General features: G+C 36.5%; 1 protein-coding gene across 3 annotated transcripts in view; it reads left to right on the top strand.

The window, feature by feature from the left end:
* The window catches only part of RNGTT (RNA guanylyltransferase and 5'-phosphatase), a 197,062-nt gene that overhangs the window by 5,864 nt on the left and 174,545 nt on the right, over window positions 1-16,653 (top strand). For 2 of the 3 annotated variants that reach the window (XR_012775201.1, XM_075498347.1), the window contains exons 2-5: window positions 1,924-2,033; window positions 10,072-10,175; window positions 10,305-10,393; window positions 13,939-14,014. Coding sequence is in view for 2 of the 3 variants with exons in the window: in XM_075498347.1 (XP_075354462.1) it covers window positions 1,924-2,033; window positions 10,072-10,175; window positions 10,305-10,393; window positions 13,939-14,014 (379 nt within the window). In the remaining variant the exon portion in view is untranslated. Of the gene's footprint in view, window positions 1-894; window positions 916-1,923; window positions 2,034-10,071; window positions 10,176-10,304; window positions 10,394-13,938; window positions 14,015-16,653 lie in introns of those variants that run through there. The other variant, XM_075498348.1, reaches the window with a different exon arrangement.

The following is a 16,653-nucleotide window of genomic DNA, read 5'->3' as shown; positions in this document are numbered from 1 at the left end:
TTTTACAAAGATTAGTGAGCTTCTCTCTCAAAACTTGATTTCTAGCCGAATACAATGGGTGTTTTAGTGTCTTTTCATTCCATGTGGTTTTTGTTTTGCTGAAAACAAGAGGATTTTGTTTCTTTTATTATGAGGAAATGTTCTGTCTTGATGAGAAAGCAATATTTTCATGAGTAATTTAGAAGAATTTTTTAGGGTTAGTGCTGGGTGTGCTGAGTCACTTGAGGATCTGAAACTGAACATTTAAATATGGTGTAAAGACTAGTGGATGGTGTCTGTAACTCTACATTAACAGCTGAACAGATGCATCAGACAGTTTAAGGAATAGTATAAAAAGGTGTTATGTTTTCCCTTAGTTCAAAATATCATGTGGGTATCTGTGTTTCTAAATAGGAAAAGCTTTTTAAAAGTTACTGAAGTTTAAAAAAAGAAATAATCATATACAGAATGAACTGTCTTCCCTTCTCCCCCCCCCCCCCCCCCCCCCCTCCCCCCTTGCACTGAAATAGGTAGGTTAACTGCTATTAGAAGCATTTTAGAAAAATAATTTGACAGCATCAGGATCTAGCAGCAGTTTTTTTCCTGGAAGATTTATGTCTAGTGCTCCAATTTGGAGTTCTTCCTGCATTAAAAAAACATTGCTGCTGCTCTTCTGTGCCATACAATTATATGGTTGCATTTCCTTTGGTTTTAGAAGGGCTGTCTTTTTAACAGCATGTAAACAGTTTCATTAAAAAAAACCAGGTGCGTGGGGAGGAAAGTTCTGGGGCAATAAATTTTTGTGTTTTCTTGGGGGAGGGTTTGTTTAATCAGTCTTGGGATATAATTAATTTAAATATTTTCATAGCTATTTAGAAATGCTGAGGTTCTCCCAGTTTTACTCCCTGCCTGTATCATGAACCTTGGTGTGGCTGGGTAGATATGCCAGGTCTCTTTCTTACTATCAGTTTGCATTCATTTTCCACAACTAACTGCAGTGCAGGGTCCCAGGTGCTCACGGGAGGAGTTGTGCTGCTTCCCAGGAAGACGTGGTGGCAGTGACTTGGGCTCCAAGTTCTTGCCTGTTTGGAAGTGCAGGAAGAGCTGTTGGGTCAGTATGTGCTGCTCAAATACCTGTTCCTGCTGCACTTGGAGGGAAAGGCATGCCTGTAGCTTGTTGGAATTCAGAAAGAAAGAGCTAGAGATCTCTAATGAGATTATTTCTGATATTTTGCGGTGGATGTGACGGATGAAAAATAAAATCAATATTAAAAAAAAAATTTGGGTTTCTAGGGAGTGATGGATGTAGTCCAGTAAGTACTAATTCCAGTCAAGTTTTTGTTGTGGTTTTGTAACTTCCCCGATGTCTGAACCACATGTAAGTGTTGTGTTTTGGAGGGAAGGTTGAACATTGCCACAGAATGTTGCTTCCCTTGCTTCCAACAAGCCTTAAGGAGCACGTTAGAAAGATCTGTAGTGCATAGATGTTCATGACCAAATGCATTTTTTTTGCAGTGAACTTTATCATGTTTTATGTTTGCAGGTAATCAAAGCTGATGTTTACGTGGTTGGGTAGCAAACTGTCATTTTAAATACTATTTTCATGTTTTTAACTGTATTGAGTTTAAATTTTCTCTATTTTGTTGTTCGTTGTAGCCCCGCAGCTTAAATCACACTAAAAGCTAGCTAAATATGTTAAATTACTTTGTTTTAGATGAGCTAACGTGTATTTCCTTTAAACTTCTAAACTTACTTGTGAATTCTGAGAACTCATAACTAAAAAATATTCCAGTTCAGCTGTTAAAGATACTTTTCTTGTGATTATTTTTCATTGAAGGCGAACCTCTAAATCTGCTCAGCACGTTGCTTTGAAATTGCTAAGTTGTAAGTGTACATATACATGAGTATACATAAAATACTGCAAAATTTGATTATCTTTCATAGGGAAATTTTTACCTTTGAAGACAATGTTAGGACCAAGATACGATGAACAGGTTGCTGAAGAAAATCGTTTTCACCCGAGTATGTTATCCAACTACTTAAAGAGTCTGAAGGTAAAGTTAAATTTTCTAGTAATTGAAATATTACTTTCATTATTAACGTTTATTCAGATGTTGCTTTTCAGATTTAAGAAAAAAGTGGTTGATGGCTTCCTTTGGGACATCTGTACAGAAAATTTATTTTTTTTGTTTACATTTTCAGGTTTTCTCTGCAACTCCTAATTTCCAAAAGTACTTTCTTATAGGCAAGAATTGGGCAAAATCCTCCAGCTCATTCACTGTAGTAGCAGAAAGAATCTCACTCTTCTCTGTTATTACTGTTACATCTTGGAGAGGTGTCATTGTCAAAATTCAGATAGTCTGAGTTTGTAGTTTTACAAACGACTATTGTGTATGGATATGTTAAGTTGCAATTTTGCTTATAGGAGTGAAAGCATTTAAAAGTGAAAGGAGAATTTCATAGAACTCTTTTGTGGTTTCAATGCATAATTTTCTTCTTTTGATGCATAGAATGTTTTATGGTATCTAATCAGTCATACCCAAGTATGGAAGAAAACAATTTATGAATTTTATCCAGTAACTTCTTAGTGAAAAAAGATGCATAAATAGAAAAAAAATTTTAGGAGCATGGGTTGGGACACAGGAATCATTGGGTTACAGAGTTGTGCTTCTGGCTTATTTCTTCATTCTCTGTTTTGCCCACTTCTGTCTGTCTACTTCAACTTGCATGTTGTTCTGCACTGTAGCACAACTTTGACAATAAAGGTGGGGAACAGGACCTTTCCAGCCTTTCATGTAGGTCTGTGAAGTGTTGTGCCCAGTCCAGTGCATCTGGAGATGTGGGAAATGGGATTTTGAACCTCCCAGGCAAAGGCAGGCCTACAACCTAATTCTTTTAATCTATTTATTAAACTGTTATATAGAAGGTTAGCTCCATTTTTTTTGCCTGTGTGTTTTATAAAACTAATCATGCTAGTGACATTTTTTCTGTGTGTTTTGGTTTTTTTTTGGTTTTTTTTGCTGTTGATGTAAGTTAAATTAATTCTGAACTTGTTTAACAATATCAGAACTTAAACATCAGAAGAATCAGGTGACTAAAACATGGGAATCTTCATTTTATGAATCTTATTTAGGCTTAGGTATGAAGTAGATGATGAGCTACTCAGTGTAGCAGCGATAGAAGTACCTGTGGGCTAATGTGAAAAGAAAGTACTATCAGTGAAGCATATGTGCCTGTTCTCAGGTGCTTGAACTGGTAGGATTTTTCTTGTTTGAATTCTTGGATCTATGCACCTAAATTCTACTTGAGTTCCTCTTTTATGCATTATGTTGTTTTTGACTCTGACTGGCTTTAATGGGCATACCTAGAAATTTTCCAAAACCAATCTTACTCAAGGTTTAAAGTAATTTAAAATTCTGCTTATATTTTGAAGTTATAGGGAACTTCAGAGACTTACTCAGAATTTCTGACTATTTGCTTGTTAGTGATTTGTCACCAAAAAGAAATCATGGTGAGCCCTCATAGCCTTTCCACTAGGCACATCAATCAGTTCTATTGCAATACTACAAATTCGTAATGTCTTCAGTGACATCAGATGATTAGACTCTGGTAGTACAATTATGCATGAGGATCCCCACTTATATTTTGGTAATTTTGGTTAATAAGCAGAACATATAATTTCTCTTAAACTCCTTGTTCTCATCAAATCTATTATAGTGTCTTGAACCATGATATTGTTGCTGAATGTTTGCTATTTGAAAACATACGATTTTTTTATTTGCTGAGATACACAGTGGGTTACTGGAGTGCTATACTTGTAGAACAGCAGTTTACCAACAATCTGGCAATGAGATGAATATACAATTGAGGAGACCTTGAAAAGTGGATTTGCCCAAGACAAAAGTAGCGCGCTCTGCATGGTTCTCATCATTTTACTGCAGTGTGTTTTACTGCTAATACTTTGCAGAATGAATCACTTCTGAAACCTGGTTATTCCTTAAGTCCATATAATTTATCTCCCAAATAAGAGACTTCAGCAGAAACTTTTACATCTGGATTTTGGTAATAGTGAGATATTGCTGCTACCACAGATTTTGGAAGGTACCGGTTCAGCATTTAAGACAACATCTGTCTGGGAGGAACTTTCTCTAACAAGCTTCCTGTGCGATTCCTTTTTCTCATGGAGCTGGTTGCTGAAAATCTGAATGTTAGAAACGGATTTGATAAGGCATAGCAACGCCATTTTTCTTCTGATTGCCAGTATTGACATACTATCTTAACGGTCTCATAAAAAAAATTTGCAGGAGCAATTGGTGACAGTATGAAGAATTTCATTTTTTTATTTCTTTCTTGGGTAGGTAGGTTAGTACTGTTTATGCTTTATAAAAGGTAGTTTTATTTCTGTTATGAAGAGCTAGGACATTAGTTAACTCAAAAGAATGTTTGGGTTAGTATTGTATGCTCAAGTTACAATATTCCTATTAGGAAAACTAGTTATCAGTTTTCAGCCACATTATTGTTTTCACAGATAAATTCAATCACTAATTTAAACTATTTTCCTCAAATAAGAAATGCAAGAAAAAAATCCTGTGACTGCAGAGAATTCAGTGTATTGTAGTGTGCTGTGTCCCTCCTGGGGAGGATGTTTTCAAGTTCCAACGTCTAATGAGAAACTTCTGGGGTTATACAAGGGGAACGTAGCTAAGCCTGTTTCATTGCACAGCAGCAGACGAGCGCGTGCATAAGGCATTAATAGTTGGAGATAGCTGGAATGTGAGAAAGTGAGGAGGAAGGCTTTTATAACTGTAGGAGGACGTGGAGAGCCTGGCCGAAATAAGTATGAGCAGAATGGAGGTGGTATGAAGATCTCTGTATTATTGTATGTAGAAGATGAGAATTTCAAGCTATCAATGAGCTTTTTTTTTTCCTTCTATCCAGTCATCTTTTACAACTAGAACCAAGAAAAATGACTAGTTTCAATTGTGTTTCAATGTGGTGTCTAAGATTGTAGTGTTGCAACAGCCCTTGTAAGAAATAAGTGTGTGTTTTAGTGAGAAGTTGCTCAACAATTTAAAATTATTCTTTCTTCCAAAGCTGTGTCATTCAATGGGTGTGGTGGACTGAAAGATGCGAATCATGCAAAACATTGGCTGGAAAAACAGTTTTTTCCAGTGGGTGACTATCTATTTTAGCTTAGATAGTCTTTCAAAAATCAGCTTCTATTAAGAACTTTCTAGAAGCAAACTTAGGAGAGCGTGACTGAGAGGGTAACTGTGATGACTGGTGTGATGTCAGGGTTGCAGAGCAGAGCGCCTGCGTGATGAACGTATGTGTATTAGAATCTATTCTATAGGTGAGAATTGTGGTCGGTCAGGACAAGCATAGTATAACCCGGGTTCAGTGACTGAAATATTTTGATTCCTGTGGTACCAGTGGTTTTTTTTCATGGATTTTTGGAACATGATAATTGTATACTTTGATACGTCACATAATCCCCCCCACTTTTTAAAAATTTCTTTATCCTTTTCTTTTGCCTTGCACTCTCTAAATTGTAGTGTGTTATGTGCAGCTAATCCCATGAACTGAGAAAGCAAATATTTATGCTTTCTGTAAAGCAAAGAAACTGCTTTCAGGCCTTATACGCTCTATATGCCATACATACTTTTGTAGCTTTGGCTAAATTATATCAGATCCTGTGCTGCTTTTGGCTGGGATAGAGTTAATTTTCTTTTTTGTAGCTAGTATGGGGCTATGGTTTGGATTTGTGCTGAAGACAGTGTTGATAACACGGGGATGTTTTAGTTGTTGCTGCACTAGTCAAGGACTTTTCAGCTTCCCATGCTCTGCCAGGTGCAGAAGAAGCTGGGAGGGGACACAGCCAGGATAGTTGATCCAAACTGACCAAAGGGCTATTCCATACCGTATGATGTCATGCTCAGCATATAAAGCTTGGGAAGAAGAAGGAAGAGGGAGACGTTTGGAGTGATGGTGTTTGTCTTCCCAAGTAACCATCATGCGTGATGGAGCGCTGCGTTCCTGGAGATGGCTGAACGCCTGCCTGCCCATGGGAAGGAGTGCATGAATTCCTTGTTTTGCTTTGCTTGTGTGCATGGCTTTTGCTTTCCCTATTAAACTGTCTTTATCTCAATCCCCGAGTTTTCTCACTTTTACTCTTCTGATTCTCTCCCCCATCCCACCAGGGGGGAGTGAGCGAGCAGCTGTGTGGGGCTGTCCTGGTTTCAGCTGAGATAGAGTTAATTTTCTTTATAGTGACTGGTATGGGGCTATGTTTTGGATTTGTGCTGAAGACAGTGTTGATAATACAGAGATGTTTTAGTTGTTGCTGCACCAGTCAAGGACTTTTCAGCTTCCTGTGCTCTGCCAGGTGCAGAAGCTGGGAGGGGACACAGCCAGGATAGTTGATCCAAACTGACCAAAGGGCTATTCCATACCACATGACGTCATGCTCAGTATATAAAGCTGGGGAAGAAGAAGGAAGGGGGCACATTTGGAGTGATGGCATTTGTCTTCCCAAGTAACCGTTATGCGTGATGGAGCCCTGCTTTCTTGGAGATGGCTGAACACCTGCCTGCCCATGGGAAGTAGTGAAGGAATTCCTTGCTTTGCTTTGCTTGCGTGCGTGGCTTTTGCTTTACCTATTAAACTGTTTTTATCTCAACCCTTGAGTTTTCTTACTTTTGCTCTTCCGATTCTCTCCTCCATCCCTCCGAGGGGGAGTGAGCGAGCGGCTGCGTGGTGCTTAGTTGCCGGCTGGGGCTAAACCACGACAGGGGCTTAGTTGCAGGTTGGGGTTAAACCACGACAGATGCCTGTTTGGTTTACTGCTCCATGAAATGTGTGAGGAACAGTGTCACTTCACAAGATCTTCACTTGTATATGATTTGTAATAATTGCAAAGGAATAGCAGGCCAGAAGTCCTAGAGTCCTGTAGTTCAGAATTTCCTCTCCAGCAGACACTTGCTGTATTTCATTCTCCTATTGAAATTAAATGCAACATCCCAAATGCTTGGTGACAGTTTGGGTCTGAAGTATGTTGTAGTGTTCTGGCATCTACATGTCAGTCAGGAAACTGAAATCTGTAAGTGAGTATGTTGAAAAGAGTAATTTCTAAAAGTTGAGGGAAAAGCATGTGAGTATTACTTGAGCTTAAAAGCTTTGACATAAAATTAATTTCTGTGCTTTCATGCATCTTCTCAGTGATAATTCTTCATTGTAGCAGGAGTTTGGGGAAGTTTGAAGGCTTCTGGTGGGAACATTTGAAGCTACTGGTATTTGAGAACAGTCGGGTTGGGAATTGGCTTTGAGTTTTCAACACTAAAATGTAATTGTATCTCTCCTAATTTTGGATGGGAGGATGTGAAACTATGTTCTGCAAATCAGTTGCATTTCTTCTTGTAGCTCTCCTTTAACAATTTGGTATATTAAACAGTGTTACCTTTTAATCTGTCTTCATGCCTTTATTAAAAGTTGTTTTCCTCAAGATTATTTTTCCCTTTCTCCAGACTGTATGATACAGCATTTTTTTCAAGAGTAATTCACATTTTGGAATGTCTTCTTTCTTACTAGACTGGAACTGAATGCGAAAACCTTGACTTTAAAATGACATTTTCATTAAATCTTAATCTTACTTTGAAAATAACTTTTTTCCCCTTACATGAGGACATCTTGGAAGTGTTACACCTAACTCCATATTGTACATAAAGGAAGAGGTTATCAAGCTGAGCTATGTAGAAGTTGGAAGGAGGGTAATTAGGGGGCCATTTATGTGGCTTCATACTCTAGAGTGCTCTGGTGAAAACACACCTGATTCTCCTGTCTTTTTGCCAACTCTAACCATGCTATTGATAGGATGCAAAACACAAAGGGAGATTCTCATGCTTTTTTTGGGGCATGGCATGTTACTGGAAGATACTCTGTGGATTCCCTCCATGGAGCCATTGATTCGTAGAGTGGTAGAAAAATATCTAAATAGTTTTCATAGAACTAGCTTATTTTAGATGTACTTTTCTATCCTAGCATGTTGTCCTGTACAGTCACCTAGAAGTACTGGTGTGGGAATATATCATTCTCCTCTGAACAGTTATTTTGAACTGGTTTATGTCAGCGTTGTAGTGTTATGGACCTACAGTGTGTAGTACTTGGAAATTTTGTGTGATCTTACTTGTGAATTAAGTAGCCTTTGAGATATTTGTTAAATGCTTTTGAGAATGGAGGGGAAGGAAGGTAATAATTGAATTAATTGCCTTTTGTATACTTCCTACAAAATTAATCACTGGCTAGCATGCTGTCAGTCTGTATGTTTAACAGCTCAGTTGACACTAAATATTTGAGGTTTCAGGTGATGTAACATAGTTTTCAGGTGGGCCCTTAATGAAGTAGCTTGTATTTCTGCAAAACAAAGTTATAAAAGTAAACAAAGCATTCTGAATACAATATACAAAGTTGAAGTAAGCAAGGAGAAATTCAGAACTGATTTGGATATTACACTACAAATGCTTAATGCTGCTGACATAACATTATGATGCTTTTTAATATCTGATAAACAAAAGTATTATGAAAGTATGGAAGTATTATAAAAGTATTATGAAAGTATATCATCAGAACTTTGACTGCCATGGATAACTACCTCTGTAGATAACTGGAAATTTGTCTTTGGGGTCTACTGAACAACATAACCATGTGAAGCAGCTGTTTCTGAACTGTATTCCAGTTATAATTGGAATTTATCTTTTTTGAATTGTCTGGAAGCAGTGTTTTAATTTGTAGTTCTTCCAACCGCATTGTTAAATTATTGCCAGTCTGTTAACCTTAAGGTAAATAAAACCTGATCAAAATCCTGTTTATGAGTATGTGCTGGAGTTTTAAATATATTGAGGATGCAGTGTTCTTCTATGGTTTTGTATGCATAACATGCTTCAGTGTTAATGTATTTTTAAGTGCACTATTTATTGATCTATCTTTAAAAAAGACAAAGCTATTGAACAAGGATTTTGCTAAACTACCACTATTAAAATGCCTTTTAAAAAGACATCTGGTTTCATGGTGAGGATTCTACTTGAAAGCATGACATTCAGCATTTTGACCAAAAGCAATTACTTGCACTCATAAGGCAAGAAACCAGGAATACTTTCAGTACACAGGTGTGTTAGTGAGCTGTTTTTGCACAGTAATACTGGGAGGTTTATGGTTGGTGGAAATTTTCTTTGGACCAAGGGTCAGTAGGATGCACTTTGCTGATGTTCACTGTGTGTTGGATGCCACCCAGTGGAATTTCTGCTTTCCATCTTGCTTTTTAAAAGCATAGTAACTTCCACAAGGCTACTTTAAAAGACCTATTTTACAGCTATAAAAAACAAACACTAAAAAAGTAAGTTCATGCACAGGGGAACACATTAGGGTAGAGTGGGCAAGGCAGCCTGAATTCAGGTACGTCCTAACATCTGAGTGGTTGACACTGCCACCTTAATTACTCACAGCATCTTTGAAGATTTCAAGTTGTTTTACATTTTAGCTTTGAATAAAATGTTTCTGAGAATTTAAGGGAATTTTTGTTTTAAACTTGAAAACGTGTTCATTTGTTTTGCAGTCTAATGGATGGGGAAATTAAGATGAGTTATTTTTTCTGAGAGTATACATATATATAAGTCTCAGTAGTTAATTTTTCTTATGGTATTTCCACTGTGCTGGTGTTTAATATTGTTCTACTTAAAGCATAAGAACATCTGATTCCACCTTATTTGTCTTTTAACATGTTAAAATTCTTTACCAGATACTTTCCTGCTGTTAGCAGATCTTTCTTATTTAGAAACGTTGGTGGGAACAAACTGAAGTTTTTGAATTGATGGCTAGTGCTAATTCAGACACCAGCTTTCACAAAGAAACACAGATGACTGTGATGGTGGTAAAATATAGATTTTATCAACAAATGCAATATTTAAGAATTTTAAAACTTGTAGCTGTAGCCTGCTATTGCTTTTAATTTGGATGTTATTAGCTATTTAGTATTTATGCACTGATATTTGAACCACATATAAGTTTGCTTTATTTGGTTTTTTGTTTTGTTTTTTTTAGGTTAAAATGGGTTTACTGGTAGACTTGACCAACACCACTAGATTCTATGATAGGAATGATATAGAGAAAGAGGGGATTAAATATATAAAGCTCCAGTGTAAAGGGTAAGTTGCCTGCACTTTTTAAATATTAAGCTTTTAATTTGAAAGATCTCACTGAAGTAATTAATCTTTTTTTTTTCTCTTCCCTTTCCCCCAGCTCTCTCTTAATTTATGTGTTCCTGTGTTTTTCAGGCATGGTGAGTGCCCTACACCTGAGAATACAGAAACATTTATCCGTGTATGTGAACACTTCAGTGATAAGAATCCCTCAGAGCTTATAGGTATGTCATCTTATATCCATTATATCCATCTTATATGCATTATTAGTTTTTACTGTTAATTTATTTCATATTTACTCATAACTGCAGTCTCTTGTTCTTAAAAGTCTAAGCAAAGGAATTTCCTCAATACAGTGTTTATGCATATATAGATTTGATTGCTTTTATTACAGAAATTAGTGTGTTTCTCTTTTTTACAGGAACTAGTATGTTTCTGCATCCATCAGTTTGATTACAGCTATCAATGCGGAAAAATATACAGGCTTAAGAACTGTCTACAAATACATGATACTTGTGTTGTGTTTTTTTAACTTCTGCTGATACAAATGCAGGTCATGTATTGCCTAAGTATTGTTTTGGCATTTGATGGTCTGGCTTAGTTGAAGTCATATTTGATAACTGAATGATCAGAGATTCTTTAGCAAATGTCACAAAGCAGCTGATGAATTGCTGGAAACTGGTAGTAGATATTAGGCTAAGTTTTTCTTCTGTGGTGTACTGTCTCGCAGTGAATATTTGAATGTTCTTAAGGATGATTTTTTTTTACTCAGAGCAAAATAAGTTCTCAGTTTAATTTGGGTGGCTTCTAGTTTTACTTAAAACCATTTTCTTCTGATTTCTGTTATGCACATTAATGTTCAACTCTATCTGCAAACTGTGAGAGACAAGAAATTACTTTACAGCTGAGTTTCCAGAGTCAGAATGGGTGTTGTCCTCAAGCCTCTTTGATGATAATTCTGCAACCTTCCTGAATCTTGAGTGTCTGTGTGACTTAGGAGTGCATGGAACATGTTTGTGTAGGTGTCATTGATAAGACCTTGGTAAACTAAGCTGGTATGTTAATACAGTTTAGTGTTCATACAGAATCATAGAATTGTACAATAGTTGAGGTTGTTGGAAGAGACCTGTGGAAATCAGCTAGTCAGTTGCTCTTCCTTAGAGCAGGGCCAGCTAAAGCAGCTTGCTCAGGACTGTGCACATTTGGATTTTGACCATCTCCAAGCTTGGAGACTCCACAACATCTTCTGGCAACCTCTTCCAGTGTTTGCTCACCCTTACAATGTACAGGGGTTTTTTTCTTACATTTAAACAGAATTTATTGTATTTCAATTTGTACCCATTCCTTCTTGTCCTGTCACAGGATACCACTGAGAATTTTTTTTTTTTTCAGTGCTCAAGAGATTTAATTTGGGCACACACTTTTTCACATAATTTTCTTTTAGGTACTTTCTTATTTCTTGATTTCACATAGAATGCAATTTTAATTTGAGACCCATGTTTTCTTCTCTAAACTGTAACGCAAGTATGTGATGCGAAAAATGAGGAACTGCTAAATGAGAGTGAGTGGGATCAGTCATCAACAATATTTCAGAACTGGCACCAGAACTTGAAATATTGTTGATGACTGATCCCACTCACTCTCATTTAGCAGTTCCTCATTTTTCACTCTCCTTTCGCAGTTTCTCCACTTGGTCCTCCAACGATATTTCAGAACTTGAAATATTGTTATGGTCAGCAATTTATATGGAGCATGGATAGCATGGTGATATCCTATAAATAGCAGACCCTTTTAACTGGTATTTCAACTTTTAAAATGCCATTTTTAGTGTTGAGTCACTAACTTTTTGACTTCTATGAAGTTTGGAATGTTCTTCCATTATTTAGATTGTTTCACCTCTATGGAAAAAAAAAAAGTCAATTAGAAAGAATCAAGAAGAAAATAATGTGTTGACTAAGCTTTTAAATAACCTGTGGTTTAGGCTTTCATGGTAAAAGAGAAATGTTGGGATTTTCCATTTCCCTTCCATGAATTACTGAAAAGTTGTTTCTGATTCTGGACACTTGTTTCCCCTGACAGAGTATCAGGACTGGTGTGGAGGATGTTCTTATCAAAAACAAAAGCAGTCTGCAGCAGTGATAGTACTGCACCCTGTGTGATCATTCCCTTCCAAGCCTTTGGTCTCATTGCTGAGATGCTTCTTATCTTTGTCATGTGTATAAAATTATTGACTTAACCTTCTTGGTAGCAGTAACAGCTGCAGGACGTATTGATAGCAATTGTGTGCAATTTCATTTCCAGTGTCAAGGTTGGATATGAAAAGAGACTGAAATGTGAATGATAAATGAACAAAATTTTCTGTTCAGCTAGAGCAATATAGGTGGAAACTTTATTTTTGCAACTTGAAGGACTGGAGTATGCCTGCAAACCTGAAGGAAACAAAATGCAAAAATTTTGCTTAAGCAGAAAACAAAGGAGAAATGATTGCTGGGAACAAATTCTATAAGGAAGCTAAAATTAATTTCATTTGATGCAAGTTACACAGTTTTTAATATTATTAAATGGTTAGAATGGATGAATCCAAGAAATTCATAGTAGTTTTTGCCTTGCTTTATTAAGAAGGGAAGCTTGGTGGGACGGGCACGGAACCTGACCCTGATACAGTTGATACATATTTCTGTTTACCCATATAAAGTTTCTGGTTTTTATCAGTCTACTCTTTGTAGGCATCTTTTTGATCTCCAGTAACAAAAATAAATACTTGCAGTGTAGAGGAGCGTATGGAAGAAAAGATAGATATTCACATTTTGTCTGAATAAGCATCGAGTGAATAAGCATCAAGTGAATTGTTGCTAAACTTACCTTACTAACTATGGTAGAGAAATAAGGAAATAAAAGCTTAAGTGACTTGCTTCATGGTCACAACTGAAAAATGTGTTAATATTAAGAATAATGGCATTTGGTGTTAGTGGAAACTTTAACACTCTGACATTTCTAATTTAAAATGCAGTATGAGGAAGAGGCGACATCTTGCCTGAAACCTTCAGGACATTTTTAATAGCACAAATTTTCAGGCTGGTTTGTTTATCACTAGATGGTGCTGTTGCGTTGAGAGAAAAAAATGTTCCAACGCATTTAAGTCTTCCCCTCCTTTCACTAGGGGATGAATTCAGTAAAATAGAGGCTGAAGACTTAATTCTTTTTTTCTTACATAGAAAAGATCCATAATTCACGGTGATTATACTGTTGTATAGTTTTCTTTTTGTAGTTTTTTTTCAAAATTAGTAAGTCTGGTCTTAGCATGGTAATAGCAAATTTGAAATAGAATTGTGGTCTATTGACACCGCTTTCAAGTTTGAGGTAGGGTAATCTGGATATTATTTTTATGCCTGATGGTGTGAAATGAATGTAATGCTTGTTGAATCCACTAAAAGCACAATTATTGAATTTGATTATATTGTGTTCGTGAGCAGTCATAAAAAAATATTTTGAATCTTATCTGTATTAGCCATATTTCAGTTGCATTAAGTTAGTGCTCTTGAGTTGGGATAAACTGAAGTATCCTGTACTCTTGTTGCTAATAACTTGCAGAAAGAATGTCTTTTTAGGCTTATGTACCTTACGTGATCTGGACTACCTTGATGGGAAGGAAGGTAACTCTTTAACGTTACTGATGAAGGTAGAAGGATCCAAAAACACACTCATGAAACTAAAGCATGTTTGTTAAAACTACTTGCAAATGATTATGCCCTTTTCTTGTCTTGTCTAGGTGTCCATTGCACACATGGTTTCAATAGAACCGGATTTCTGATCTGTGCCTTTTTGGTTGAGAAGTTGGACTGGAGGTAACTTTGAATGTTAATTCCTAGGGATTTGTGGAGAGTGACCAAAGGCATCTTCAGTATGTTTCACTCATTGTCCTGACAGCTATCCCAATGTATTCACTGTTTATTATTTTAAAACTGCGTACTAATCTTGAGCAAACAACCTATATTAACATTATTTATATCATCCCTTGGTAGCTTAGCCTGTTTCAGGCAAGCTTTCCAGGTTGGGTAGGTCAAAAGTCAGCTGTACCTGCTGTGTGTGGGCTTTTAGGAGTGTATATATTGTATTGTGTCTCTTTCCTGTGACATGTCCCACATTTTCAGTAAGAATGTAGAGTTCAGTGATGCCTGAAAGATTATTTCTCTTACTTTTTCATCTTTTTCATGTAGGTTTGCATGTAGGCTTTTTTTGGTTGAGAAGAGAAGAGATTAACTATGGCATATAGCTATTAGCAATAGCAGAGTGACATACTTGCTTCTGAAGGGTCAGGGGGAGACAAAGTCCTTGTTTCCAGCTTGTTGTTTGACTAAAGTCTACAGCGTGCTTCTATACAGACTCGCCTGGGTTTTTTGTGATTTAAAAATGTTGGTGTCCTCATAAAGAGTAGTGATCTTTTTCAGATAACATTAGTGTAAAAAAAATTGGCTGTAGCATGCTGGTGGGCATGACTTTTGCATGTTTGGTAGTATTCACAAAACACTATTTCCTTGCTGGTGGGGTCCCACCTCAAGGCATGTTTCTTAACAAGCCCCTTAAGCATTCTGATGGTATTTCTTGTAGCATCCTTTAAGTGAAGAAAATTCTGCTCCTGTTGCAGCATTTTCTTATGACTGGACATACAGTTATTTGGTGCTTAGCATGTATGTGCAAGCTGTTTGCAAAGAACTAGGTCATTGTTGTCTGTTAGTAAACTTGGAATAAAGACAGTGGAGTAATGGAGACAGAACACCATTAGTAGTGGGTGGCTGAATCTTGGCAGAATCTTAGCTGAGTATAGGAAGCAGACACAGATACAAATATGTTTATAGCATGATTCTAGTTGTTCCTATGAACTGGCAAATTTGTATGCTTTTGATCTAACAATTTAAAAAGCAGCATGCAATAATTAGACTCAGAATTGGTCCTCTGTTCTGAAGAGGAAATGCACTTGATCCTATTTGAATCTTCTGCTTTTATGCAGCTTCTCTTTATTTTCAAACCTCTGTGGGAAAAGCCTTAAAACTTAAAACTTAACAGCCATGTTTTTTGTTTTTTGTTTTTTTTTTTTTTTTTTTTTCTTCATTCAGGTAGTTAATTGTATCAAGTTTGTTCATCTCTGTCAGATTTTTTTTAACAGAACACCCATATATCACCTGGTAGGGAAAAATGTCCACAGCAAAAGAATGAATTTTGGCAAGGTGGTAGTTAATGCTAAGCATTGTATCAAGGTAAATCCAATTTGCTGTATCATTCTTTAAAATAAGGCACTGCTATTTGCTGGTGAGGAAATAAGATTTTCCTGATGGAAAAATCCATCCATATTCATTCCTTAAGCATATGATATAGGAGTGCTGCTGATGTATTGTGAATACTGAGATGTATTTTATAGTTAGTTTAAAGAAAGGTCATCCAGACTGAAAACTCTCCAGCTAGTGATCAGAAACCTTACTTGATTCTCTTTTTCACAACTCATTTTTCCCAAAGACTGCTATGTTTCTAGAACCTGCAAAACATATTTTCTTTCAGGTAGGTTTCTGTGCTTGAAATTTGTGCTGCCTCTTCTGGCTTTCATTGCTATCTATTCCAGAAAAGTATAGCGTTCTTCTAATATCATCAGAGACAAATTTGAGCATCTTTCAGGCCCCATCCCTTTTGATTTGTTTTGTCCTTTCAGTGGCATTGATTACAGAAGATGTGAAACAGTTTAAGAAAGATACCAAAATAAAAAATGTCTTGTGAGGAAGAAATTAGGAGTCTTAGGAAACAGAATGGGGAAGAAAGCTCCTTCTAAATAACTCATATTCTTAAACTGTCATTACTGAGATCTGATGACTGACCATCTGATAGTCTCACTCTGGAAAATGTTTTGTTTTCTGCTCTTACCAAAGATCAGAAGAGAGAACCAAACTTACTGTTTCTTAGGAAGTGTTTCTGTCTATTCTGAGGGAAATTTGCCTCATAAAGTTCTCAGGCTCGTTCTCATACTGTACAGATCAGACAAAAAATGCCTTTTGTATTTAAATTCTTTTTTCCATTTTAGCTATATGTTTTCCTTGTTCCCTTGGCAGGCTATTTTCTTATCTGAAAAAAAAATCTTTTCACAGCATGTACTATGTGCTTGTCAAGAAGCCTAACAGAGGCATGTGCCTTTTGTGATTTCGCCTCGCTTTCATTTAGCAAGATTTCTAAATTTTGATCCATGGAGCATAACTGTTCCGTGCAGCCATGCTAAATTGAAGACAGAATTATGTCCGGTGTTTTATCTTAAAAAGGATCTATGAAAATAGCAACAATAAAACCCTTGTGCTGTGCTCGCTGTTGTATATTTTGGAGTGCTTTCCAGTTGGCTAGTAAAGGTGCATGACTGTTAATTTTGGTTTCTAATTTTTTTGTGATCCAGTCTCCAGTTTATTAAAGCACTTAATCTTAAGTGTTAGCTGCATAATAAAAGGCTTCT

Source organism: Mycteria americana, chromosome 3, assembly GCF_035582795.1.
Source record: "Mycteria americana isolate JAX WOST 10 ecotype Jacksonville Zoo and Gardens chromosome 3, USCA_MyAme_1.0, whole genome shotgun sequence".
Lineage (NCBI taxonomy): Eukaryota > Metazoa > Chordata > Aves > Ciconiiformes > Ciconiidae > Mycteria > Mycteria americana.
Note: the sequence above shows the minus strand (reverse complement) of the source record. Positions and strands in the feature narration are given on the sequence as shown.